General features: G+C 28.5%; 5 protein-coding genes across 5 annotated transcripts; 2 read left to right on the top strand and 3 right to left on the bottom strand.

Annotated features, from left to right (window-relative positions):
- Positions 1 to 10,780: 10,780 nt before the first annotated feature.
- On the bottom strand, positions 10,781 to 11,866 carry N7478_010010 (2,4,5-trihydroxytoluene oxygenase; the record flags this gene model as incomplete). The annotated part of the gene is made up of 1 exon (XM_056926224.1): positions 10,781 to 11,866. The coding sequence occupies one exon, from the start codon at positions 11,864 to 11,866 to the stop codon at positions 10,781 to 10,783; it is 1,086 nt and encodes a 361-aa protein (XP_056775594.1).
- Positions 11,867 to 12,330: 464 nt separating this feature from the next.
- Positions 12,331 to 14,364, top strand: N7478_010009 (putative monooxygenase; the record flags this gene model as incomplete). Its single annotated transcript, XM_056926223.1, has 4 exons — positions 12,331 to 12,411; positions 12,485 to 12,608; positions 12,663 to 12,788; positions 12,854 to 14,364. The coding sequence occupies 4 exons, from the start codon at positions 12,331 to 12,333 to the stop codon at positions 14,362 to 14,364; spliced, it is 1,842 nt and encodes a 613-aa protein (XP_056775593.1).
- Positions 14,365 to 14,927: 563 nt separating this feature from the next.
- On the bottom strand, positions 14,928 to 16,010 carry N7478_010008 (fumarylacetoacetate hydrolase family protein; the record flags this gene model as incomplete). Its single annotated transcript, XM_056926222.1, has 5 exons — positions 14,928 to 15,103; positions 15,156 to 15,483; positions 15,542 to 15,655; positions 15,708 to 15,788; positions 15,846 to 16,010. 5 exons carry the CDS (start codon positions 16,008 to 16,010, stop codon positions 14,928 to 14,930), a joined length of 864 nt encoding a protein of 287 aa, XP_056775592.1.
- Positions 16,011 to 16,592: 582 nt separating this feature from the next.
- N7478_010007 (SDR family oxidoreductase) lies at positions 16,593 to 17,558 on the top strand (the record flags this gene model as incomplete). Its single annotated transcript, XM_056926221.1, has 3 exons — positions 16,593 to 17,093; positions 17,142 to 17,429; positions 17,499 to 17,558. 3 exons carry the CDS (start codon positions 16,593 to 16,595, stop codon positions 17,556 to 17,558), a joined length of 849 nt encoding a protein of 282 aa, XP_056775591.1.
- Positions 17,559 to 18,536: 978 nt separating this feature from the next.
- Positions 18,537 to 18,752, bottom strand: N7478_010006 (uncharacterized protein; the record flags this gene model as incomplete). Its single annotated transcript, XM_056926220.1, has 1 exon — positions 18,537 to 18,752. One exon carries the CDS (start codon positions 18,750 to 18,752, stop codon positions 18,537 to 18,539), a length of 216 nt encoding a protein of 71 aa, XP_056775590.1.
- Between the last annotated feature and the right edge of the window lie 7,349 nt (positions 18,753 to 26,101).

Below are 26,101 nucleotides of genomic sequence, written 5' to 3'. Positions count from 1 at the left end.
GTATTCTTAATTAACTTTCTTATATCTTATATTTATTATTTCTTCTACTTTATACTTAAGTTCCCTATTAACTAGTATTAGTAGGGGATATAAATTATCTATAATCTATAATAGAAATAGATCTAAAGTAATAGGTCTAATTAGCTCTATATAGAATACTAGATAGATACTAGTAGATACCTCTAATTATATTATATAAGGTATAGGAATATTTAAAACTTAATATTAAGTATATAGCTAGTCTAGCTTCTTTAATTATTATTATATATATATATTCCGTAAATTTAGCTATACCTAGTTATCTTTCTTATAGACTAGTATAGCCTATTATTATTTATTTAATTACTCTTCCTATAGAGCTTATATAAAAGTAATTATAGCTTAGGCCTAATTAGTAGTTTCTTATAGTTAATTTATAAATATTTTATCTACAATTCCCAGTTGTATATAGGTTTTATAGAGTTCCTCTATCTTTTCTATTTTAATAGGGTTAATATAATAACTATATATAAAGAAGAAGGGGGATAGTCCTATTATACTAGTATTGTAGTTATTAATTATTATAGTAATAATAGGAAGTAATATACTTTAATTACTCTATATATAGATTATAAATATATATAAGATCTATTTAATTTCTTGGTTTATATACTCTATAATACTATTGGATTATAGATAGAAAGTGGTTAATAGTTAATATTAAATCGATAGCTTCTTATATATTATTCGCTAGAATATATCTATAAATTAAGACCTATGGTTACTTACAACTACTTATAGTAGCCTATAGTATATATAAAAGTAAATAAAGAATATATCTACTACTCTCTTAATAGTTATTTCTACTATATTTATAAGAATCATAGTCTTTATAAGCTAGTCTATAATTACTATTAAATTTATTATATCTATATATACTATTAGGGATAGTTTAATAATAAAATCTATAGATAATTCTATCTATATTCACTATAGAATCAGTAGTAGTTTTAATAGTCTATACTTTATATTATACTATATAGTACTATAGCTATAAACTATATAGTTTTATAAGAAGTATTATATATCTCTTACTACTTCTAGCTAGAAGAATCTCTATAATAGTATTATATAGGTAGTATTTTAACTAGGGTATATTATAATATAAGAGTTATAGATCTTTTATATAATCCCTATATATAGTATCTTATTATCTAGGATCTATATCTACTATCTAAAATAAAGTAGCCTTTATTTATCTAGGTAGTACTCTAATAGGCTTATTTTTATATTTACTTTAATAGTAATTCGCTAGTCTCCCTTTTCTAAGGCTTTATATATCTTTTAATACTCTAGATTAGTAGATCTTATATTCTTCTATTCTTATTATAGTATAGGCTTCTCAAATAAGAATATTTCCTTCTTAAAATTAATTCTCTCTATTACTAGTAGATTAGGTTATCCTATCTTAATCTATATCTTTTTCAATAGGGTTTAGAACCGATTTAATAGCCTTTCGTCTATAATATACTATAGGGTATCTTAACTTTATTATAAAAGTATATTAGGTCTTATAGTAAGCTTCCTAGAGCAATACTTTAGTTTATAGTTAAACTTTATAAGTATATCTACCTATCTTATTTATTATTTATTTAGATATTATACTTTATTAAAGTATTATAAGTTTTTATAATCTATTATAATAGTAAATTAGAGTACTATCTTTAACTTTAGTCTCTACTCTTAGAGGATATATATAATTACTAATAGCTCTTTATTATAAATCTTATAATTTAACTCTACTAGTAATAGTTTTTAGGAGAGATAGGTATATAGATATAGCTACTTATCTAGCCTATATTATAATAAGATAGCTCTTATAGCTTATCCTAATATATCTATCTTAATAATAGTTTCCTTATCCTCTTTAAAATATACTAGAATCAGGGTATTAATAAAGAGACTCTTTAATTCTTTAAATACTTATTAGTAGTTATTATTCTATATAAATTAGATATCTTTTCTTATTAATTTCGTTAGGGGTGCTAAGAAATTAGTAAATTAGGATATAAACAAGTAGTAAAAGTTAGTAAATCTAAAGAAACTTTATATATCTTATACTAATTTTAATACTTCCTATTCTTAGATAGCTATAACCTTCTTTAGATTAATATAGATTTCCTTATCTACTTATATAATAAACCCTAGGTATTTTATAGAATCTTACTTAAACTCTAATTTTCTAATATTATACTATAGGCCTACTTCCTATAGTTTCTATAGTATTTATTCTACTTTCTATTAGTAATTCCCTAGTGATCTACTATTATATATAATAATATTATTTATATATATAAATATAAAATTATTAAAATACTTTTATAGGGTCTTATTAATATATCTCTAGAAAGTTATTAGTATATTAGTTAGTCTAAATAGAGTAATATTCTATTTATATAGACTATACTATATCTAAAATACTATTTTCTATTCTTCTCCTAGTTAGATATAAATCTTATAGAAAGTAGTAATAATATCTAATTTAGAAAACTATTTAGTCTATTTTATATTCCTTAGTATCTCTTTAATTAGTAGTAGTAGATAATAATCCTTTATTATTAATTTATTTAACCTATAGTAATTAATATAGAATTATACTTCTCTATCTAGCTTTCTTATTAGTAGGACTAGGGCTATAGTAAGTAATTTACTTACTTAGATAAAGCTTTTTCTAAGAAGATCTATTAATATCTTCTATAGGTATAAAAGCTCTTCTTTATTTATATTATAGAGAGGACTATATAGGGGTGGTTCTTTAATATTATTATAGTCTTATTTTAGAGTGATTTTATGGTTAATTCCTAGTTAATTTAGGAATAACTTATTAGCTAACTACTAGCTAAAGATATCTAACTACTACTAATAGTATCTTAGTAGCTTATTCTTAGGGTTATCTTATTTCTTTAGATATAGTACTTTCTTAATATTATCTATTATAACTTTACTAATTTATAGTTAATTTAGCTATTTCTCTTTATAGATAAAGTTATATAGTAATTAGACTATTGACTTCTTAATCTATATTCTTCTTATATTAGTTAGTCTAATTATATAGTCTATATAGTTCTAGTACCTTATTTACTTTTTATTTCTTATAAATATATTAATATATCCTTTTCTTACTAAGTATTAGCTATTAATATCTTATAGCTAAGGGTCTCCTAATATTATATTATCCTCTTATTAGGGAATAATATATATAAATACTTATTCTTATTAATAGCTATAAATATCTAGGTTAAAGTATATAACCTAGGTAATTTAGTCTTAATTTAGAACTACCCTATCTAGGATCTATATAAATATTCTAATATATAGAAGGTTAAGTAATTAAACTAATACTTTATTTATAGTTATATAATAATAGTATCTACTATTAATTAGGACTTATATAAATTAGATTTTATTTACTCTAGTATTAACTAGAAATAGTAGTATTTCTTATTTTAGTAGCTTTTTAACTCTTTTTCGCTCCTATTTATAACTTAGAACTAGAGTTACTCTTTTTTTAAATCCTTATTTAAGAAGAGTTTATTCTTAGAAGCTAATATATTTAATTTATAGTTAGTTATATATCTAGCTTTCTTATCTTTAATCCTATAGGGATATCTCTCTTTTAGTCCTTAGTATTATATAGCTAGTAAGAAATACTTTATAATAAAGTAGTCTTATTTATTATAATAAAGATATCTTCCTTTATCTTATTATCTCTCTATCTCTTTATAATTAATCTACTTTACTTATCTATTTATTTTAGGCCCTGATTAGTAGTATTTTATATAGAATTTAGCTTAATTAACTATAGTAGTTAGGATCTAATCTATTAAGTCCTAGTATTATTAGATATATATATAGTATAATCTTTCTAGGGTATTAATACTAAGGGTATCTATATTAATATTAATTTTATAGAGCTAAGTAATAAGATCTAAAAATATAGTAAGAATACTATAATTTATTAATAAATTTATTATATTTTTATTTAAGGATCTTAATAAGATCTATCTCTTTATTTTATTATACTATTTAAGAGTACTTATATTTATAAACTCCTTCTCTAACTTAGGAAGAAATTTTATAAAAGGTATATTATTTAACTAATGTATCTAATAGAGATATCTTATAGTATATACTTTAATATTTAGATCCCTATAAATACCCTTAAAATAGTCTAGAATTATTTATAGATCCCTATTGTTTCGTTATAATTTTATAAAGGTTCTAGTATTTTTCTAAATAAGCTTCTTAAGCCTAGAGAATATATATATAAACTAATCTTAGGGTAAGCTAATTGTTATACTATTAATATATAGTTTATTCTCTATTATTATATACTATATTAGCTAGTTAGCTGCTTTTCCCCTAAATAGGATTAGGTCTAGTAATTATGTTTTTAAATAATATATAGATTCTAATTATAGGGGTTCTAGGGTTAATTTAATTATAGTTTATACTAGAGTTAGTTCCCTTATTATTATTATTAACTATAAGACTAATTACTCTATTATAGTCTTTAGATAATAGATTTATTTGTCTTAGATAATATACTCTTAGTTATATTATTATATTAATTCCTCCTATACTATATATTCTATATTAATTTACTTATTCTATTTACTCTATATAGCTTATAACTATACTATTTATTATAGTAGTGTCTATATCTATAATAGTAGGTTTATAGACTTCTATATCTTTTACTTAGAGGTTGTATTACCGAATTACTCTTAATTCAAGGATAATTTGTATATGGTTTTAGATTTTTATAATATCTAATTAGAAGCTTTTTATTTATAAAAGGCTAAAGCAGAATTTATATTTAATTAAGCTAGGCTATATACTATATATAAAAAGCTTAAAGAGAGAATTACTAAGTAGGTATTCTATATATTAGGTTATTATAGTTATATATACTATATAACCTTATACCAGGTATTAGCCCATGACAATATCTAAAATAATCTTCTAAAACCTAATTAAATCTTTCTATTTATTTATTAGTTTAGGAATAGAATATAATAAAGAACTATAGTTTAATCTTAAAATAGTAATAAAATTATAACTAGAACTTATTTATAAAAATAGGCATTTAATTAAAGATAATCTTTATTAGATTTCTATATTTAAGTTTAATTTAATTAAAGAAGAGTTTAATAAGGTCTTCTATAGATATTATTATTAATATAGAGAAGAATTAAAAGAATTTTATAAGTTAATAAATAATTATTAGGATTATATTATATTCTTTTCTTTTAAAGATTATAATTAGAAATCCTATAATAAAATCTATATTTAGTTTTATAAATAGTCTATAAGATATAGAAAGAGATTAGAGTTCTTTATAAGAATAATATTTAGATATTTTGATTTCTTAATATATTAGATATATTTTAATATATTCTTATATATCCTTTAGTAAATATTTCTAATAGAATTTCTTTTTTAAAAGTTCTTTTATATATATTCTTTTAAAATATTCTATAAGTTATTTATTATAATAGAGTTTAATTAGTTTTTATCTTAGATTCTTAATAATAAGAATATAGAGATATCTTTTATAATATAAAAGTTTTTTAGAATTAATACTTTAATACTTTTTTTATAGAATATCTTTTTAAGTTATATTAATTTTCTTTTAGACTATTTTATTTTTATTTTAGAGTTCTTTAATTAATAATTTTAGTTTTCTTAAGGATTTATCTATAAGTAGATCTTTATTTATAGTTATAGTAATTACTATTTAAAAAAATATAAATTAAAAGTAATTTAAAATCTTATAATATATTATATTATAGTTTTAACTTAGGAAAAACTTAGTTATATTATAATCTTAACTTAAGAAAACTTCTTTATTATTCTTTAGATCTAAATAATTAACTTTATTAGATTTATTTATAATCTTTTCTAGATCTTTCTAATCTATAGGAATAATAATATTATTTTAAATCTAGTTTAGTTTTAATTTTAGATTATTAATTAAATTACTTATAGTTAGAAAAAGAGATAGTAATAGATTTCTATAGATTAATATAATTATAATTATTAATCTTTACTTCTTTTTACTTTCTTTTTTAAATAATATTATATTAATAGTAAACTACTATACTTTTATAAATAATTTGATTATAATTCTTTTATAAATTAGTTTTAATATCTTTTTTATAGATAAAGACTTCTTTTTTTCTAGGATATAGAATAATTTATTTATAGGATTAGTCTTTTTTAAATAATAATATATTATAAAGTTAAATAGAGTAAGAGAAAGATATTAATATATTTATTTTCTATTAATCTTAGATTAATCTATAAATAATTTTAGATTATAATAATCTATTAGAATCTTAATCTAATATTAACTTTCTTTAAGATATTAATACTAATATTTAAATAAATAAATAATTATAAATAGCTTTTAATCTAGTATTATATAATTCTATTCTATAGATAAGAATTTCTTTAATTAAAAAGTAATAAGATATTATATTCTTTAATTATCTAGTTATAAAAGGATTCTATTTATTCTAAAATCTAAAATATTAGTTTTAAGTTAGATAAGTCTCTTTAGATTAAAATATTATAGAAGAGATATAGTTAAAAAGATATTAATAAGATCTTAAAATACTTTTGATTTGTAGTTATTTAGTTTAATATTTCTTAGTTTTTTTTTATTTTTGCTTTTTTTGAAAAGCTCTATAAGTAATAGTATAATTAAAAAGTAATTTTTAATAAATCTTTAATAGAAGTTATAGAATCCTAGAAAGACTTAAATTTTCCTATAGGATATAGATTATTTCTATTCTTAGATAGTTTAAATCTATTCTAGATTTATAGAGATATTATTTTAACTAATAATAAAACTAAGGAATTTAATTTATTTCTTATAGAATTAATATTTAGAGGTTTTTATAAATAACTATATTTCTTTTAATCTTTTAAATATAAGATAAAGGTATTTTATATATTTTTTATAGATCCTAAAGAAGATAAGAATATTATCTAAATATATAATATAAATAATATTAAGAAGATTATAAAGTATAGTATAGATATAGCTTTAAAATATTATAGGTATATTAATAAGACTAAATAATATAACTATATATTTAAAATAGTTATATCTTATATAAAAAGTTATCTTTTATTCTTCTTCTTTTTAAATATAAATTTAATAATATATATCTTATATATTAATTTTACTAAGGAATTAAACCCTAGAAAGATAGTTAAGAATCTCTAAAATAAAAGATAGAAGATACTGATTTTTAACTAAAATCTTATTTAGATCTTAATAATTAATATAGAGCTATAGCTCTTTATTCTTTTTAGATATAAATAGGATAGATATATTAGCTAGGCTCTTTAATAATCTGATTTAATTATTTATTAAGTTTTTATTAAGATACTTCTATAACTTTATAAGTTCTATCTATAAAAGGGGATAGATTAGACTATATAGAGATAATATATTTTCTTTAAGTTTAATTAAATAGTTAATCTCTTTTTATAGTAATATAATTTTAGAGTTTTATATCTTAAATATATCCTAGAATATTAATAATTCAGAAGGGATTTAGTCTTAACTTACTATTAATTTATTTTCTTTTTCTTCTAGAAGAAGCTAGATTTCTTCTAGGATTTTAATAATTATAAAGATATAGACTTAGTTCTTATATACTTTTATAAACTAATAAAACTTTAATTATTCTATTATTTTTTTATTATATTTAAACTATTATTATTTCTATTATAGGGCTAATATAATTTATATTTCTTAGATAATTATATTTAAAAATAATATTAGTAATCCTAATAGATAGGGATCTCTATTAATTATAATATAAGAATATAAAAACTTTTATTTAGTTCCTTAAAAGTTATATATAGTAATTAGAATAGTCTATATATTATAGATAAAGATATTTTATTAGTCTATTACTTCTAGAATAGAAGTATTATACTTAGCTTAATTAAAGTAGTATTTCTAAATAAATTTATAATTAATAAGATCTATCTTTATATAAGTATTAATATCTATATATATCTTAATATTATTTTAGATATAAATTAGAATATAGAGATAGATAACTATTCTTACTTAAGACTAGAAGTTAGAATTTATAGGAATTAATTTAATCCTAGTACTTTTCTTAAGTCTTTTAATTAAGTATTATTATAGTAATACTAGGGTTTTAAATAAGCTTCTTAGATCTTTATTCCTAGGGCTTATAATAATAGATAATATTTATTTATTTAATAACCTAGTTTATTATAATTAAAATAACTATTTAAAGAGGCTCTAATAAATAAATTAGATAGATTAGATAGGTTAGTCTTTCTAGTAGATTATTTTTATTCTAAGAAGGAAATAATTAGGGTTTATCTCTAAATTAAGGAGGATTTAGATATAACTTAGAGTTATTATAATTTAGATTAGATCTAGGATTATGAAGATCCTTTAAGTATAGATTTCTAGGATCCTTTTAATCTTATTCTATACTATTAGACTAATTTAGGAATAAGTTATTAGATTATAGGTATTTTAAGCTTAAATTTAAATTATTAATAAATAGATTATATTTATATATCTTTACTTTTATAAATTCCTAGGTATTCTATACTTCTTCTATTTATTATACTTAAGTTTTAGAAGAAACCTTTATATATTAATAAATATATAATATTAATTATAGTTATAGTTTTAATATATAATAGTATATTTATTTATTCTAAAAGACTTAAAGAAGATAATATTCTAGATCTATAAAATAATAATAAAAGGCCTTTAGTTCTTTATTAGTTTATTAGTAATAATACTTTATTTTATTATTAATTTCTCTAATAAAGATATTTTTATTATATATTAAGATAAAAGTCTATTTCTTAAAATATTTCTAGTTATTAAAGTAATTATTATTATTATTTTTAAGATATCTCTTCTTTATAGTCTAGTTATTTTTATAGTTAGAGTTAAGATATTTAACTTCTATAAGGATCTTTATCTTTTTATTCTTATAGATCCTAGGATTATCTTAAAAGATATATCTAAATTATAAAAATTAATTTATTTATTCTTAAAAACTAAATAATTTCTTAAATTTATTAATCTTAAAATCCTTTATTTTCTTATATTTTTTAATCTTAGTTTTTCTATAAGCTATAGATAAATTATTTAAGAAAGTCTTAGTATTAATTCTAGAGATTTAAATAGAAAGCTTTTTAAAATAAATATAAATTATAAAGAACTTTTTTAGATATTCTAGTTTATATCTTTTTTTTTCTAAAGTATCTATAGTAATATTTCTAAGTCTATTAATATTTTTAGTTATAAGATTATTAATAATTTCTCTAATTTAGTTTTGACTAGATTTAGTTAGATTTATATATTAATCTAAGATTAATTTAATCTTAGGTTATCTAATAATAAGAAAAGAAGATATAGTAGACTTAGATTAAGTACTATTATAAAAGAATATAGGGTTTTAGTATATAGAGAGTACTATTATTAATCCTTAAGTAGTTAAGAGAGAAGAATTAGAATTATAATAGTTACTAAGTTATTAGACTAGAGATCTATAACTAGATAAGAATATTAGATAATAGAGATCAAATAGAATAGTTAATATATAGAACTAATTCTTATAGAATAAGAATTATAGCTATTATTTATATATTTTATATTTTTTAATATTACTAGAGCTTACTAGGGCTTAGGGTAGTTATATATTAGTAGGTATATTATAGTAGATTCGCCTATAGAGTAGCTATAAATCATACCTAAATTATATCTAAAGGGATTCAGGAATCCTATAACAACTAAAGCTTATTTATCTTAGTCTGGATTAAAGAGCCTATGATTGGAAGCCTATTATTAATATACCTACTAACCTAATTAGATAGCCTTTCGTCTAGAATAGGCTAGAATAATAAAGAATTTCACATACTAGCCCTATTAGACTGTATATCAAGATAATCATATTAGGATAAAACAATTCTTAAGACTGATACACGACTAATCTTATGATCAAATTAGGACTTGAACCAAGCTGCGCAAGCAGATTGTGTTGGTTTTGGACAAGTATTGGACCAAAAGGCACGTAATATCTACTTCTAGGTATCTAATATACCTAATCAGGTATAATTTAGTAATAGTAGTACAGAAGATACCTTAGTAGCTAATCTAATGCATAGTAGAGATAGAAGATCAGAGGTTTCAGACATTCTGATTGGTTGATTTGGCTAACTAAGCGAATGACTCAGTAAAGATAGGATAAAAAGGGGTGTACCAAGATGAATTTACCTTAAGTGAACGTTTTATATATAAAAATCAAGAAAAGTGGGTCCATCCAAGCGAATTGTGTACCCTAAACGCGATTGTACCGTAGGCCGCCGTACCGTTAGTGGGCTTTGATTGTATATGTATATACTATAACAGCTATCCTTGGCTTTGGTAATAAATATCAATCTCTATAAAAAGGGAGTATATAGTGCAAGTACATCGGATTGATAAAAGTGAGTGCAAGGTGAGAGAGAAAAAGCATACATTAAGAAACAGATTTTGGTGATGCTGCACTCCTGTGATTGCCCTAGTACGACGGGCAATTCGAACTTTTGGAGATTTGAAAATTGGCAGAATTTCCAATAAGGAACGGGTGGTTTGGACTGATCATAATTCGCATAATCCAGTGCTATGTAGGAAAGTGTTTAAAAACATATCATAGCATATATTGGTGTTATTTGTAAATTACCTGGCATTATTATCACCAAAGTCCTTCGGCAACTCAGGACCCCAAACAGACAACGGCCCTACTGGCTCCCTCCGTGTTGGGTTACTGTCATTTACCACATCTCCGTCCGCATAGTGCTCAATTTTGAAACCGCTTGAATCGTACCAATAATCAAAAATCTGGCTTCCCAGAATATGCCGACCCACACCCCATACAGACTTCCAACCCTTCTTTGCAAGATATTTGTGACCTAACAATTGGGTATCGAAATCATTGACTTCAAACGAGCTATGGTGAATATATGTCTCGCGAGTTCCTGGTGGCGCACGCTGCAGGAAGAAGCTGTGGTGATCGCTGTATTCGGTGCCTAAATCCAAATGCATGAATGTCATGACGTCGATATGTGGGAGTTGTGGGAGATTCAGGATGTCGGAGTGCACAAAATTGAAGTTCGAGGTGTAGAATTCAAGTTCCTGTTCGAATTCCTTGCACACGTATCCAAAATGGCCCAATTTGTGTACCAGTGCCGGTCCATCATGGTACCGTTGGAATTGGCCTTTGCGTGGTTTATCCAATGGAGCATTGAAGGGGCCGTGGGAGTCATGGGTAGCTGATGGGACCTTTTGGTCGATTTCTCCGATTACCCGCTCTGTTTGGCCGTACACCACATGCAAAAAAGTTCCATTGGGTCTTTCGAAGGTGATCATTCGTCCACCTCCTGGGGCTTCTTCAAGATCTCTGACCAATGCGCCTGGGAGCGCCAGGGCTTTGTCGAAGTTCTCCTGGTCCTTTGCCACGAAGGCTGTACCCATGAAGCGAGATCGCCGAATTGTGCTCTGAGAGGCCACATAAACGTAGGGATCTCTACCATAGCCACGGTAATATATTGTATCTCCTTTGCGCTCTGCTTGAACGAATCCAAAGTCCTTAGCGAATAGACTGAAGGTCTCCAAGTCTCGGTGGTTGAAATAGACGTGAGAGATGCGACTCAGTTGGATCTTAGAAGGGTGATTTTGGACATCTGGGACAGTGGTTGGTGGAAAAATCCAGTCTTGCCACGTTTGTGGTAGCAAGGTAAGAATATTTATTAACCCAAGCGACATGACTCGTATATCATGGGGTGTCTTCGTAGAATTGAGAATCCCAAATTATGGTTCCGACAAAGGAAAACACAAGTAGAGAAGAGAAATGTTGAATCTAGCGAGGTTCATATTGATATTTATAATAGAATACCATGCAAGAGCCCACCTTTCGAGCTTTCCTCGCCTCCATAAGCTCCGGAAAAATCCGGTCAGAGAGTTGTATCTTCGAAACAATCCTCACACCTCGGTACCCGCGTTATGGTTCCTCCGCGGAGGAACTAACAAGGCGTACAAAATCGCATGATGTTGACTCATGGTACGTTACAGCAGATCAGCAGGAATAATGTCCAAATGGTCGAACAGCACTGGATACCCGGTGGGGCAGTTTTCTTTTGTGGCTTTTTGTCGTTGCCGTTGTCTGAGTTGGCCCTTAAATAGTCTCTCAAGGCGGAGATGAAGGACTGAACCACCGATTTCGTAACAATATGGACACCACAGTTGCCATTGTTGGCGGAGGGCCATCGGGGCTCACCTTAGGCCTTTTCTTGGCTGATCACAAAATCAAGGTATGCCTAGAGCCTTGGGGATAGATCTTTATTCGAGAGTCAACTTTGCAAGCATAGTCTAATTAATCCCCAGTCAATCGTGTTTGAGAAGGAGCAGGACATTGTGATCGACCCCAGAGGCGTGGTTCTGACCGGTGATGCCTTGCGCAGTCTCTGGAAACTGGGTATCGGGAAGCACGTTGCTTCAATTGGCCAAGGTATGAAACCATCGGCAATCCCAAGGTATAAAAGACTAAAGCTATCGAATACAGAACTTTGCGCAATCAAATTCCACGAAACAAATATTCAAACCGAATCCTTCTTAGTACTTGATGTGGACAAAGACATGATGAAGCATGCGCTCCCGACTACCATCTTACAGAGCCAACCTCGCCTGGGTGAGCCTTCCAGCACTCATATTCAGATACGCGGAAATTTAAAGATTGACTGAATTTTATGGTAGAACGAGCCTTACGGGATATGATTGCGGCTTCCGATTACTGCACTATCCAATCCTCGTGTGAAGTCATGAACCGGAACGAAGACGCAGACGGAGTCACCGTCTACTATAAAAACGCCGAGGGGAATGACTGTCAAGTGAGAGCGTCATGGCTCGTCGGTGCGGATGGAAAAAGAGGCGTTGTCCGCAAGTACTTCTTGGAGCCGACCGCGGGCATAAGGCAAGAGGCTGGCATTTTCGAATACGACAGCACTTGGATCGCAGCTAATTTGCACATTAACCCTCCAACTGAGATAACACACCCTGATTTCCCGCTGTGGAAGCTTGGTTACGACTCTCAAGGAGTATACGACTTATTCTGGCCTGACGGCTGGCACTTCTGTCGGCCACCAGGGAAACCAACTGCCTGTGGTCGTTTTGGGCCCCAAGCAGATCACCTCTGGAGACATGAATTTGCAACCCCAGAATGGGAAGATTCTATGGACGCCGTCGAAATGTTTTGGGATCACCTTACGCCCATGATTACTCGACCCTTTACCTTGCCTGATGGAACCGCAAAGTCCATCACCTTTCCGACTGATTGCATCGAGATTCTTCGCTGCCGCCCTTTCCAATTCTCTCACAGAGTAGTAAACAAGTGGTTTGCTGGACGTACCGCTCTGATCGGAGATGCAGCGCATGTTTTCCCACCCTTTGGAGGCCAAGGTGTTGCCACTGGAGTTCAAGATGCAGAAGCTTTGGCCTGGAGATTGGCTTTGATGACAAGAGTTGGACAGTCGCATCATATTTCATCGTCTTTCAGGGATAAACTTCTCCAGTCCTGGTCGTTAGAGCGACGAATAGCTATCGATAACTCGGCTCGCTTAACACTTCAAAACGGAGAATGGTGCAACAAGGAAGCCACCTGGTCTGGAGCCTTTCATATCGCATTTACCAAACTGGCATTGAGTGTTCTGCAACCGTTCAAGATAAAGTTACCTCAAGTAACTGCGGATGCTCGTGGTTACTCGAGCTGTCCCAGGGGATCCTTTTCTTGTACTGCTGGTGGTGGGATAAAGCTGGGTCAAATATATGTCCTAACTTACCTTCCTAGCAGTGGATCTGCCATTATTGAGCTATCAGATAAAGCTCTCCGTCGCGTGCCTACTATCATGACTTTACTCGTGATCAATTCCCCAAGCCTACAGGATAATGCATTCCTGAAAAGCGTCTTCGATCAGTACCAGATTCACTCAGACGTTCTATCTGCCAAGTCAATTGTTCACTTCAATTTTGCAAGATCGGATGTGCAAGGCTGCACAACAAAAGAGACAGTATTAATCCCTGCACCTATAGACTTGCTCCAAGGGTATCCGGTTCGTGTTGGATATGACGTTAAACAGTTCCAGCAAAGGTTGGGCGACTCCCGGGCAAAGTACATCATTCTCCGACCGGATGGCATTGTTTATGCAAAAGCTAGATCTCTATCTGATTTGAAGGATTGCCTCAAAAACCTCGAGATCCATTTCCGTTAATTCTTCTCTACGATTCAATTTTCTTTTTAATTTCCTGTTCCTTTGTTTTCGAAAATACACGTAGCTCATGTTTTGTGCACACGTTTGGATAACTCCTCCAATACAGTGTTGAATATCTCAACAGCATTTTCCATGCTTATTGTACGCAGATTGTTTTCAGATGATGGTTACATTGTTTGGCCGCCCATGACTTCGTCATTTGTTTTGTATCCTTCTCCTAACTACCGAAACGGAATAGCACTCGCAAGTACGATGGCTGGAGCTCCAGCTGTAGTATCTCCTCTTCCGAATGCTATATACACGTATCTTTGATTAGGACGAGTGTGAAATTTTGTATGTGTGGGTTTTTAGATTTCCTCTTCCTCTTATAATACGTTCCGCCTTAGATGAGCCAGGGGCTGAACATATACCAGAGCTTTGCTCTGATTAATTTCAATGCCAGCGATCTGTTTGAGGTTGTAGGAAATACCAAAATCAGTGATTCATATTCTTCTAATAGATGTAACAAAGCTCAGTCTTTACTGCTAATCGCTTTCATGTGAAAAAGCAAGTAATGGGATTCCTCACATTGTGGAGTCCTGTCCATTCTCAAAGAAGACCTCGTTCCTCAACGTGCCAATCCCGGTAATCTCGACTTCAACCGAATCTCCATCCTTTAAGAACTGTCGTGGGCTGTGGAATGCGCCGACTCCAGCCGGTGTTCCTGTCATCACAGCTGTGTATGCGGGGATTGTTGTACCTAATGTCTAATTAGATCACTTCAAATCGATCGGACTTGAATATCGACGTACTTTGACTCATCCAGCTGAGGATTTTGGCGGGGCTGAAAATCATGTCGTCTTCAATGAACGTGTTCTGCTTGATCTCCCCGTTAACGCGAGTAATCAAGCGAGCACCTTTCTTCGTCCTGTCGAAGCTTTCTGAGCTCACAAGGACCGGTCCGATGGGAGCAAACTTGTCAAAGGCCTTGGCGTAGAAGAATTGTCCTCCTGACTGTTCAGGAAGTTGGAAGAACCGACACGATAGGTCATTTCCAATTGTGTATCCAAGGATACAGGACGAGGCTTCTTCGGCGGTGATATTACGCACTTCGCGAGAAGTGACAAAGACCAATTCGCCCTGAAATGTGTCAGCATACTGTTCTGTTCGTTGGGGCTGTTGTCGCATGGGAACGTACTTCCCAATCTGGAAGATGTGAGGCACAGAATCGACTCATCGGGATGGCAGCGCCGGGGTTTGCCAATGCGGATTGTGGTTTTGTCCATAGTGGAGGATTCGCAGGCACATTGATCTTTTTGAGTTAGCAATCCCATCATATAATCAATAGAAGCCTAATGGCTAACTTTGGCCTCTTTCGCATGGCTTCCGTAGTTGAGCCCAACGCAGTAAATTGGGAGATTGGCGTTCGGCAGAGGAGGTAAAAGCTTGTTGCGAGTCATTTATCAGCAGATGCCAAATAACGGAACTACCGACCCACACACCTGTGCAATGGTTACTTCTGTTGCATTCTCATCCTTCGTCAAGTCGTCAAATGACGGGTATGCTTTAATGGAAGCTCCCTGAGCGGACTCTGGTGCATCCGTGTTCGCAAAGAACTTGTTTCCATATTCATCCTGGAAAGCAATCAGCTTCTTGATCACGAACATGTTGCTTTGTTTTGGCTTTCTCTCGGAATTTCGGATGATCTAATGAAACTTGAGGCCCCAATAAAACAGTCAGCTAATTTTCCGAGCAGGAACGACAGAATTGAAGAAGGCGGATGATGAACGAAACTACATAAGAGATAGAATGCGGGAGATCTATTGAACCGGTACCTCAATTAGTATCCTGGACGATGAAACATGAATAAACGCATCCACAGTTGTTCCGCGGAGGATCTACAGGTGCCTTCTACTCGCTACTGAGGCACGACATCCACATAGGCCCCGCACAGTACTTGGCATTCATTTGCTCGTGACATCCTACCATATGACAATGATTCAGCCGGGGCATCTCAGAAGAGTATATCGTTCAATCGCTCCGAAAAATTAGTTCCAAGTTCCGCCCTGCTTTGCGATCACTCACGTCATTGAACAACAAATGCAGTAATACCTCGGTACAATTTATACATGGTTTGTTGCCGGGCAGACCTTGACTGAATTCATTTCCACGTTAGAGATACGTTTCTTCTCGGCTCAACTCACGACTGATATCCCGTTTGTCTTCTCCCAATTACTATATCGCGGAGCATGGCAAAGCAAATCCCTTTCGCACTCATCACGGGATGTAGTAGCGGCATCGGGAAGCAGCTTGCGATAACCTTTGCAGATCGCGGTGTTACTGTTCTAGCAACAGCGCGACACGTTAAGCATCTGGAGGATTTGACAAGTCAACATGACAACATCGAGGCCTTCCCACTCGATCTCAGCTCTCCAAGCAGTATTGAAACACTCAAAGATGCCATCGTGACGCGGACGGGTGGCCGACTTGACTTCTTAGTCAATAACGCAGGGACCCACTACGCAGCAACGGCACTGGATTTGGAGGTGGAAGAGGCAGTCAAGCTTTTTCAAGTCAATGTCTTCGCCGTCATGCGTTTGTGCCAACTCTTCGTGCCTCTACTTCGACGTTCACAGTGTGGCCGAATCGTACAGATTGGTAGTGTGACAAGGGACGTACCGGTTGTTTGGCAATCTGCGTACAACGCTTCGAAAGCTGCTCTTAGTCAATACACTAAGACTATACGTCTGGTAAATGGACAACCTTCACGGAAAAGAATATGCGCTAATATCCTCCAGGAGCTTAAGCCATTCAATGTTGAAGTCATTGAGGTTGTTACCGGGTTTGTCCGAAGTAATATTCTTCACCACGGGCTTTTCGCCCCAGACGACTCACTCTATCTTCCTATTAAGAGTACTATTGAAGCTATTAAGTATGAAGGAAATAAGAACGGAATGCCAGCAGAAAATTATGCTGCATCAGTCGTCGACAAGGTGATGAGACAAAGAGTTGATTCCGAGATATGGCAAGGCAGCCTAAGCTGGTATATTTATTTTATCGTTACATTTCTTCCTCTGTACCTTTTGGTAAGTTCCAAGGTTACTGTACCTGCTTCTATTGCATTGGAGGTATTTGAGATTAACCCTTACTTTTAGAATTGGCTTCTCTTTCGCAAGTCTAACCTTCGACTTTTGAATGAATCCCTTGCACGTTGAATTTTAAGTCGCGGAGAGACGACAGGCCTACATGGATTACTGGAGTAGAAGGGTTTCCTACCACCTGGAAATGATAAGATATGACGCTACTAAGTCCACGGGTGATGTTTGCATGTATTATTAGCAGAGATATACAGGCAAATAGTGAGTCACGTTTACTTTACCGCACTATCTCTCCCTTTCCTATCAGTATGTTCAACCCACTCCAAAGGGAAATCTGCATAAATGAAAATATAACCGTGTACATATTGCATGTAGGGGATATATAATAGCTGTATTTATTGTAGTTGTAAGGAGTATATTCATGGAAAACATGTTGTCATGAGAATACGATTATCTAGGCATTAAAAGGGCCGTGGGTAGACATTTATGATCCCAGCTCGCAACTGGAACCAGTATTCGATGCTGTTCAGACACCTGTTTCTGCTGTTTCTGCTACAGGTGCTCCTGCGAGACTCTGCCTTACGGAAATCCACCTAGGGTGGACCCCTGGGTGATTGTAAAGTAGAAAGTATCATCAATCTCGTGAAGGACTTCACTGATCCCCACTACTCTCTCATCCCCACTTTGTCGGCCACCTCTCAGGCAAAGGCTTTGCGTAAGTGGTCAGCCTAGCTCATGTAACCACTAATGAAAGCCGCGCTAAGATCATTAGTATTGCCTACGATCCAAATATGGTGCATAAACTTACGTAAACCCTGTAAATCAACAGTCACTACCTTGTTTGCGACCCCAATGCGCAATTACTTTAATATGTATCCTGACTGGGGCCCACTATTAGTACATATAATCTAGCAGCTATATACACATTTCGCTGGTTACTATGATTAATTCCGTTATACTGCCAGGGGCGGTGGGAGGTTGAGGTTAGGGGTTTGGGGCCATTTGTATTTTTTGACATGGTTTCATTTAGCAAATCGGTCAGCCTTGGGTTTTCAATCGCGAAGTCACAAGCTTTCTTTCCTGGTCTGAGTCTCGTCACTTTACGCCGACCTTTCGACAAATCCATTTGCTTCCATCGCCAACTGAGAGATCTTTTGAGATGAAATCTGCGTTATCCTCAAGAGCAGATCCGTAAGCTGCGGCTTGACTTATGGCATTGAGATAGCCTCCAAGCATAGGTATGTCCAAAAGTTTAACTGACCAACCGGGCGGAACATAGGCGGTGGTTTGGAGGTTACCAGCTGAAGCCATAGAAGTGACTGGATAGGTGGTCTTAGAGAGAGAATACTAGACCTGGCACTCACCCGCCCCACGGGTCTAAGATTAGGAACCTCCTGTAATGGTTACTAAGTTGTCAGGCTAGGGACCTGTGACTAGGCAAGGATATCGGATGGTAGAGATCAAATAGAACAGTTGATATACAGAACTGATTCTTGCAGGACAAGAATCGTAGCTATTGTTCGTGCGTTTTAATATTGCTAGAGCTTGCTAGGGCTTAGGGCAGTCATGCATTAGCGGGTGTATCGTGGTAGATTCGCCTGCGGAGCGGCCATGAATCGTACCCGAATCGTACCCGAAGGGATTCAGGAATCCCGTGACAGTATATCTCAAAGCTTGTACTATGTATATCGATGCTCAGGGAATATCCGCAGACTAAAATACAGTCGAAATCCGACATTAGTGAGTATTCATTAACATAGGCTCATGAGGCAGCACGAAGCAAAATAGCAGGTGATCACAAACCGGTCTATGATTATATAATCTGTCGTGGGAATAACGTGACTCCCGGTTAGCCGGGCGAACCGGTTAGGCGAGCGACCCCATTAAAATTCAAAAAAACATCAACTTTCAATAACTATTAAAACAACAAAAACAATAAAATATTAACTATTTAACACGTATAGGGCATTTAGTATAAGTATAACCTTTAATTCTATATCTAGAACATATTATCTGCCGATGTATTATAGGTATAGAAGGTAAAGCTAGCTTAGTCTCAGTTTCTGTAGGCATATCTAGCAAAGATATATCTTTGTATTCAATTGTACTCTTAATCACTATATTATCTTTGCCACTCTCTAAACCTCTAAATATATCTTTTTTATTAATAAATTGATGCTTAGTAGCACAATTTTTAATTTATTTTTTGTTAGTAGCTTCTAATTAGCTACAACGATCTTAGAGAAAAAGATAGTGATAGACAATTTTAATAGTTATATTATATATCTTCTTAATCTTTTGTTTAACTAGTAAAGATATAATTAAAGATGATAATTCTAGACCCTTTTTGATTAAAGATTACGATTTAGTAAATTTTAATAGAGTCTAAAGAGTATTGGGGTTGCTATTACTGCCGGATAATATATTATAGGATGTCACAGGCCAATACCTGGTATAAGGTCACATAGTATACATAACTATAATAACCTAATACGTAGAATATCTACTTAGTAATTCTCTCTTTAAGCTTTTTATATACAGTACGTAGCCTAGCTTAATTAAATATAAATTCTACTTTAGCTCTTTATAAATAAAAAGCTTCTAATTAGATATTGTAAAAATCTAAAACTATATATAAATTGTCCCTAAATCAAAAGTAATTTAGTAATATAACCCCTAAGTAAAAGATATAGAAGTCTATAAGCCTACTATTATAAATATAGATACTACTATAGTAAATAGTATAGTTATAAGCTATATAAAGTAAATAGAATAAGTAAATTAATATAGAATATATAGTATAGGAGGAATTAATATAATAATATAACTAAGAGTATATTACCTAAAATAAATAAATCTATTACCTAGAGACTATAATAGAATAATTAGTCTTATAGTTAATAATAATAATAATAAGAGAACTAACTCTAGTATAAACTATAGTTAAATTAATCCTAGAACCCCTATAATTAGAATCTATATATTATTTAAAGATATAACTACTAGACCTAATCCTATTTAGGAGAAAAGTAGTTAATTAGTTAATATAGTATATAATAATAGAGAATAAACTATATATCGATAGTATAGTAATTAGCTTACCCTAAGATTAGTTTATATATATATTCTCTAGACTTAAGAAGCTTACTTAGAAGAATATTAGAACCTTTATAAAATTATAATAAAATAATAGGGATCTATAGATAATTCTAGACTATCTTAAGAGTATTTATAAAAACCTAAATATTAAGATATATACTATAAGATATCTCTACTAAATATATTAGTTAAATAATATATCTTTTATAAAATTCCTTCTTAGATTAGAGAAGAAATTTATAAAAGATATATTTTTAAATAGTATAATAAAATAAAGAGATAGATCTTATTAGAATCTTTAAATAAAAGTATAACAAATTTATTAATAAATTATAGTATTCCTACTATATTTTTAGATCTTATTACTTAACTTTATAAAATTAGTACTAATATAGATACCCTTAGTATTAATATCCTAGAAAGATTATATTATATATATATCTAGTAATACTAGGATTTAATAGATTAGACCCTAACTATTATAGTTAATTAAGCTAAATTCTATATAAAATACTACTAATTAAGACTTAAAATAAATAAATAAGTAAAGTAGATTAATTATAAAGAGATAAAGAGATAATAAGATAAAGAAAGATATCTTTATTATAGTAAATAAGACTATTTTATTATAAAGTATTTCTTATTAGCTATATAGTACTAAGGACTAAGAGAGAGATATTCCTATAGGATTAAAGATAAGAAAGCTAGATATATAACTAACTATAAGTTAAGTATATTAGCTTCTAAGAATAAACTCTCTTTAAATAAGGATTTAGGAAAAGAGTAATTCTAATTCTAAGTTATAAATAAAAATAAAAAGAAATTAAAAAGCTATTAAATAGGAAATACTACTATTTCTAGTTAATACTAGAGTAAATAAAATCTAATTTATATAAACCCTAGTTAATAATAGATACTATTATTATATAACTATAAATAAAATATTAGTTTAGTTATTTAATCTTCTATATATTAGGATATCTATATAGATCCTAGATAAGATAATCCTAAATTAAAGCTAAATTACTTAGATTATATATTTTAACCTAGATATTTATAGCTATTAGTAAAGATAAATATTTATATATATTATTTTTTAGTAGGAGGATAGTATAATATTAGGAGATCCTTAGTTATAAGATATTAATAGCTAATACTTAATAAAGAAAAAGTATATTAATATATTTATAAGAAATAAAGAGTAAATAAAATACTAGAACTATATAGACTATATAATTAGACTAATTAATATAAAAAGAATATAGATTAAGAAGTTAATAGTCTAATTACTATATAACTTTATTTATAAAGAGAAGTAGCTAAATTAACTATAAATTAGTAAAGTTATAATAGATAATATTAAGAAAGTACTATATTTAAAGAAATAGAATAATCCTAAGGATAAACTACTAAGATATTATTAATAATAGTTAGATATCTTTAGCTAGTAGTTAATTAATAAATTACTTCTAAATTAACTAGGAATTAACTATAAAATTATCCTAAAATAAAACTATAATAATATTAAGAAACTATCTCTATATAGTTCTCTCTATAATATAAATAAAGAAAAGTTCCTATATCTATAGAAAATATTAATAGATCTTCTTAGAAAGAGCTTTATCTAAGTAAGTAAATTACTTACTATAATCCTAGTCCTACTAATAAGAAAGCTAAGTAAAGAAGTATAATTCTATATTAATTACTATAAATTAAATAGATTAATAATAAAGGATTATTAACTATTATTATTAATTAAAGAGATACTAAGGAATATAAGATAGACTAGATGGTTTTCTAAGTTAGATATTATTATTACTTTCTATAAGATTTATATCTAACTAAAAGAAGAATAGAAAATAGTATTTTAGATATAATATAATCTATATAAGTAGAATATTACTCTATTTAGATTAACTAATATATTAATAACTTTCTAGAGATATATTAATAGGATCCTATAAGAGTATTTTAATAATTTTATATCTATATATATAGATAATATTATTATATATAGTAATAGATTACTAGAAGATTATTAATAGAAAGTAAAATAAGTACTATAGAAACTATAGGAAGTAGATCTATAGTATAATATTAGGAAATTAGAGTTTAAGTAAGATTCTATAAAATATCTAAGGTTTATTATATAAGTAGATAAAGAAATCTATATTAATCTAAAGAAGATTATAGCTATCTAAAAATAGGAAGTACTAAAATTAATATAAGATATATAAAGCTTCCTTAGATTTACTAACTTTTATTATTTATTTATACTCTAATTTATTAATCTCTTAGTACTCTTAATAAAATTAATAAGAAAAGATATCTAATTTATATAGAATAATAACTACTAATAAGTATTTAAAGAATTAAAGAGCCTTTTTATTAATATCCTGATTCTAGTATATTTCAAAGAGAATAAAAAAACTATTATTAAGATAGATATATTAGGATAGGCTATAGGAGCTATCTTATTATAATATAAATTAGATAAATAGCTATATCTATATATCTATCTCTTCTAGAAACTATTACTAATAGAGTTAAATTATAAGATTTATAATAAAGAGCTACTAGTAATTATATATATTTTCTAAAAGTAGAGACTAAAGTTAAAGATAGTACTTTGATTTACTATTATAATAGACTATAAAAACCTATAATACTTTAGTAAAATATAATATCTAAATAAATAATAAATAAGATAGATAAATATCCTTATAGAGTTTAATTATAAACTAAAGTATTATCTTAAGAAGCTTATTATAAGACCTAATATACTTTTATAGTAAAGCTAAGATACCCTATAGTATATTATAGATAAAAGGCTATTAAATTGGTTCTAAACCCTACTAAAAAAGATATAGATTAAGATAGGATAACCTAATCTACTAGTAGTAAAGGGAATTAACTTTAAAAAAGAAATATTCTTATTTAATAAGCCTATACTATAATAAGAATAGAAGAATATAAGATCTACTAATCTAGAGTATTAAAAGATATATAAAGCCTTAGAAAAGGGAAACTAATAAATTATTACTAAAGTAAATATAAAAATAAGTCTATTAGAGTACTATCTAGATAAATAAAGATTATTTTACTTTAGATAGTAGATATAGATCCTAGATAATAAGATATTATATATAGAGATTATATAGAAGATCTATAATTCTTATATTATAGTATATCTTAGTTAAGATACTATCTATATAATACTTTTATAGAGGTTCTTTTAGCTAAAAGTAGTAAGAGATATATAATACTTCTTATAAAACTATATAGTTTATAGTTATAGTACTATATAGTATAATATAAAGTATAGACTACTAAAACTACTACTAATTCTATAGTAAATATAGATAGAATTATCTATAGATTTTATTATAGAACTACCCCTAATAGTATATATAGGTATAATAAATTTAATAATAATTATAGACTAACTTATAAAGAATATAATTCTTATAAGTATAGTAGAGATAACTACTAAGAGAGTAATAAATATATTCTTTATTTATTTTTATATATACTATAAACTATTATAAGTAGTTATAAGTAACTATAGGTCCTAATTTATAGGTATATTCTAATAAATAGTATATAAAAAGCTATTAATTTAATATTAACTATTAACTATTTTCTATCTATAATCTGATAGTATTATAGAATATATAAACCAAGAAGTTAAATAGATCTTATATATATTTATAACCTATATATAAAATAATTAAGATATATTACTTCTTATTATTACTATAATAATTAATAACTATAATACTAGTATAATAGGACTATCCCTCTTCTTCTTTATATATAATTACTATATTAACCCTATTAAGATAGAAGAGATAAAGGAATCCTATAAAACCTATATATAACTAGGAATTATAGATAAAATATTTATAAATTAACTATAAGAAACTACTAATTAGGCCTAAACTATAATTACTTCTATATAAACTCTATAAGAAAAGTAATTAAATAAGTAATAATAGGCTATACTAATCTATAAGAAAGATAACTAGATATAGTTAAATTTATAGAATATATATATATAATAATAATTAAAGAAGCTAGACTAGCTATATATCTAATATTAAGTTTTAGATATTTCTATATCTTATATAGTATAATTAGAGATATCTACTAATATCTATCTAATATTCTATATAAAGCTAATTAGATCTATTACTTTAGATCTATTTCTATTATAGATTATAGATAATTTATATCCCCTATTAATACTAGTTAATAAAGAACTTAAATATAAAATAGAAGAGATAATAGATATAAGATATAAGAAAATTAGTTAAGGATACTATAATAAAGCCCTAGTAAAATAGATAGATTAGATAGAATAGATCTAATAGAGTCTTAATAATATTTAAGATTACTCTATATTAAATATCTTTAAAAGATGATTTAGCCTTATTTCAACTCTATTACAAGCCTAAAGATAACTAAATACAACTATAATATATATAAAAAGGACTATAGTACTTAGTATAAGATCATATAGTATATATAACTATAACAACCTAATATATAGAATATCTACTTAGTAATTCTCTCTTTAAGCTTTTTATATACAGTACGTGACCTAGCTTAATTAAACATAAATTATACTTTAGCCCTTTATATTAAATAGTATTTCATTAAAGAGTAAAACTAGTATTACTAATCTATAGATATAAAAGATTATTAGAATAGTAAGAAGACTAAATAGAAGATAAATTAGTTTTAATATTTAACTTCTTCTATCGCTTAATAATAAATATAGTATATACTCCTATAGCTTAGTCTATATTCTATAAATTAAAATAAAGCTTATAACTAGAAAGATAAATAAAGATTATCTTTTAAAAAGATACTAGGAGATAAATAGATCTCTTTATAGCTATAGCTTTATTTTCTTTATCTTAGATAGATATAATACTACTAATAACTACTATAGTAGTACTATTACTTTAAACTTTATATATTTAGTTAAAGATTAATTAAAACTAATATAAATTATTATAAATCTTATAAGATATCTAAGATAAATTAATACTAAATTAAATATAACTTAAAAAAGAACCTTACCTAAAAGTAATTTTTACTATACTCTTTATATAAAGTATAAGTAATTAAGTTTATATAATCCTAGTTATAATAGATCTTAGGAATAATATTCTTAGGAGGATAAAGAGCTATTTTAATAATATATCTAATATAGAATATAAAGGAAGGGTAAGTAATTTAATTATAAAGAGAGTATAAGCTAGAAGAAATATTAATAATACTTCTATTACTTTTATTAATCCTATTATCTCTATTACTATTACTATTATCTTTACCTCTAGTCTAACCTTTATCTCTAGTTATATAATAACTACTACAATAAAGAGAATTACTAAGAATATTAGAAGTAGTAGCCTTAGATATATTAAAAAGAAATAAGATAAAAGCAGAGAGTAAGAAGATAGAGAGTTAAGAATTAAGAGCTAAGAAAAAGAAAAAGATAAGAGTTAAAAGATAAAAAAGAAGCTTTTATCTTAAAGATATTAAAAAACCTA

Source organism: Penicillium angulare (genome assembly GCF_028827245.1).
Source record: "Penicillium angulare strain IBT 27051 chromosome Unknown utg000007l_segment0_segment0, whole genome shotgun sequence".
In the NCBI taxonomy this organism is placed as follows: Eukaryota; Fungi; Ascomycota; class Eurotiomycetes; order Eurotiales; family Aspergillaceae; genus Penicillium; species Penicillium angulare.
Note: the sequence above shows the minus strand (reverse complement) of the source record. Positions and strands in the feature narration are given on the sequence as shown.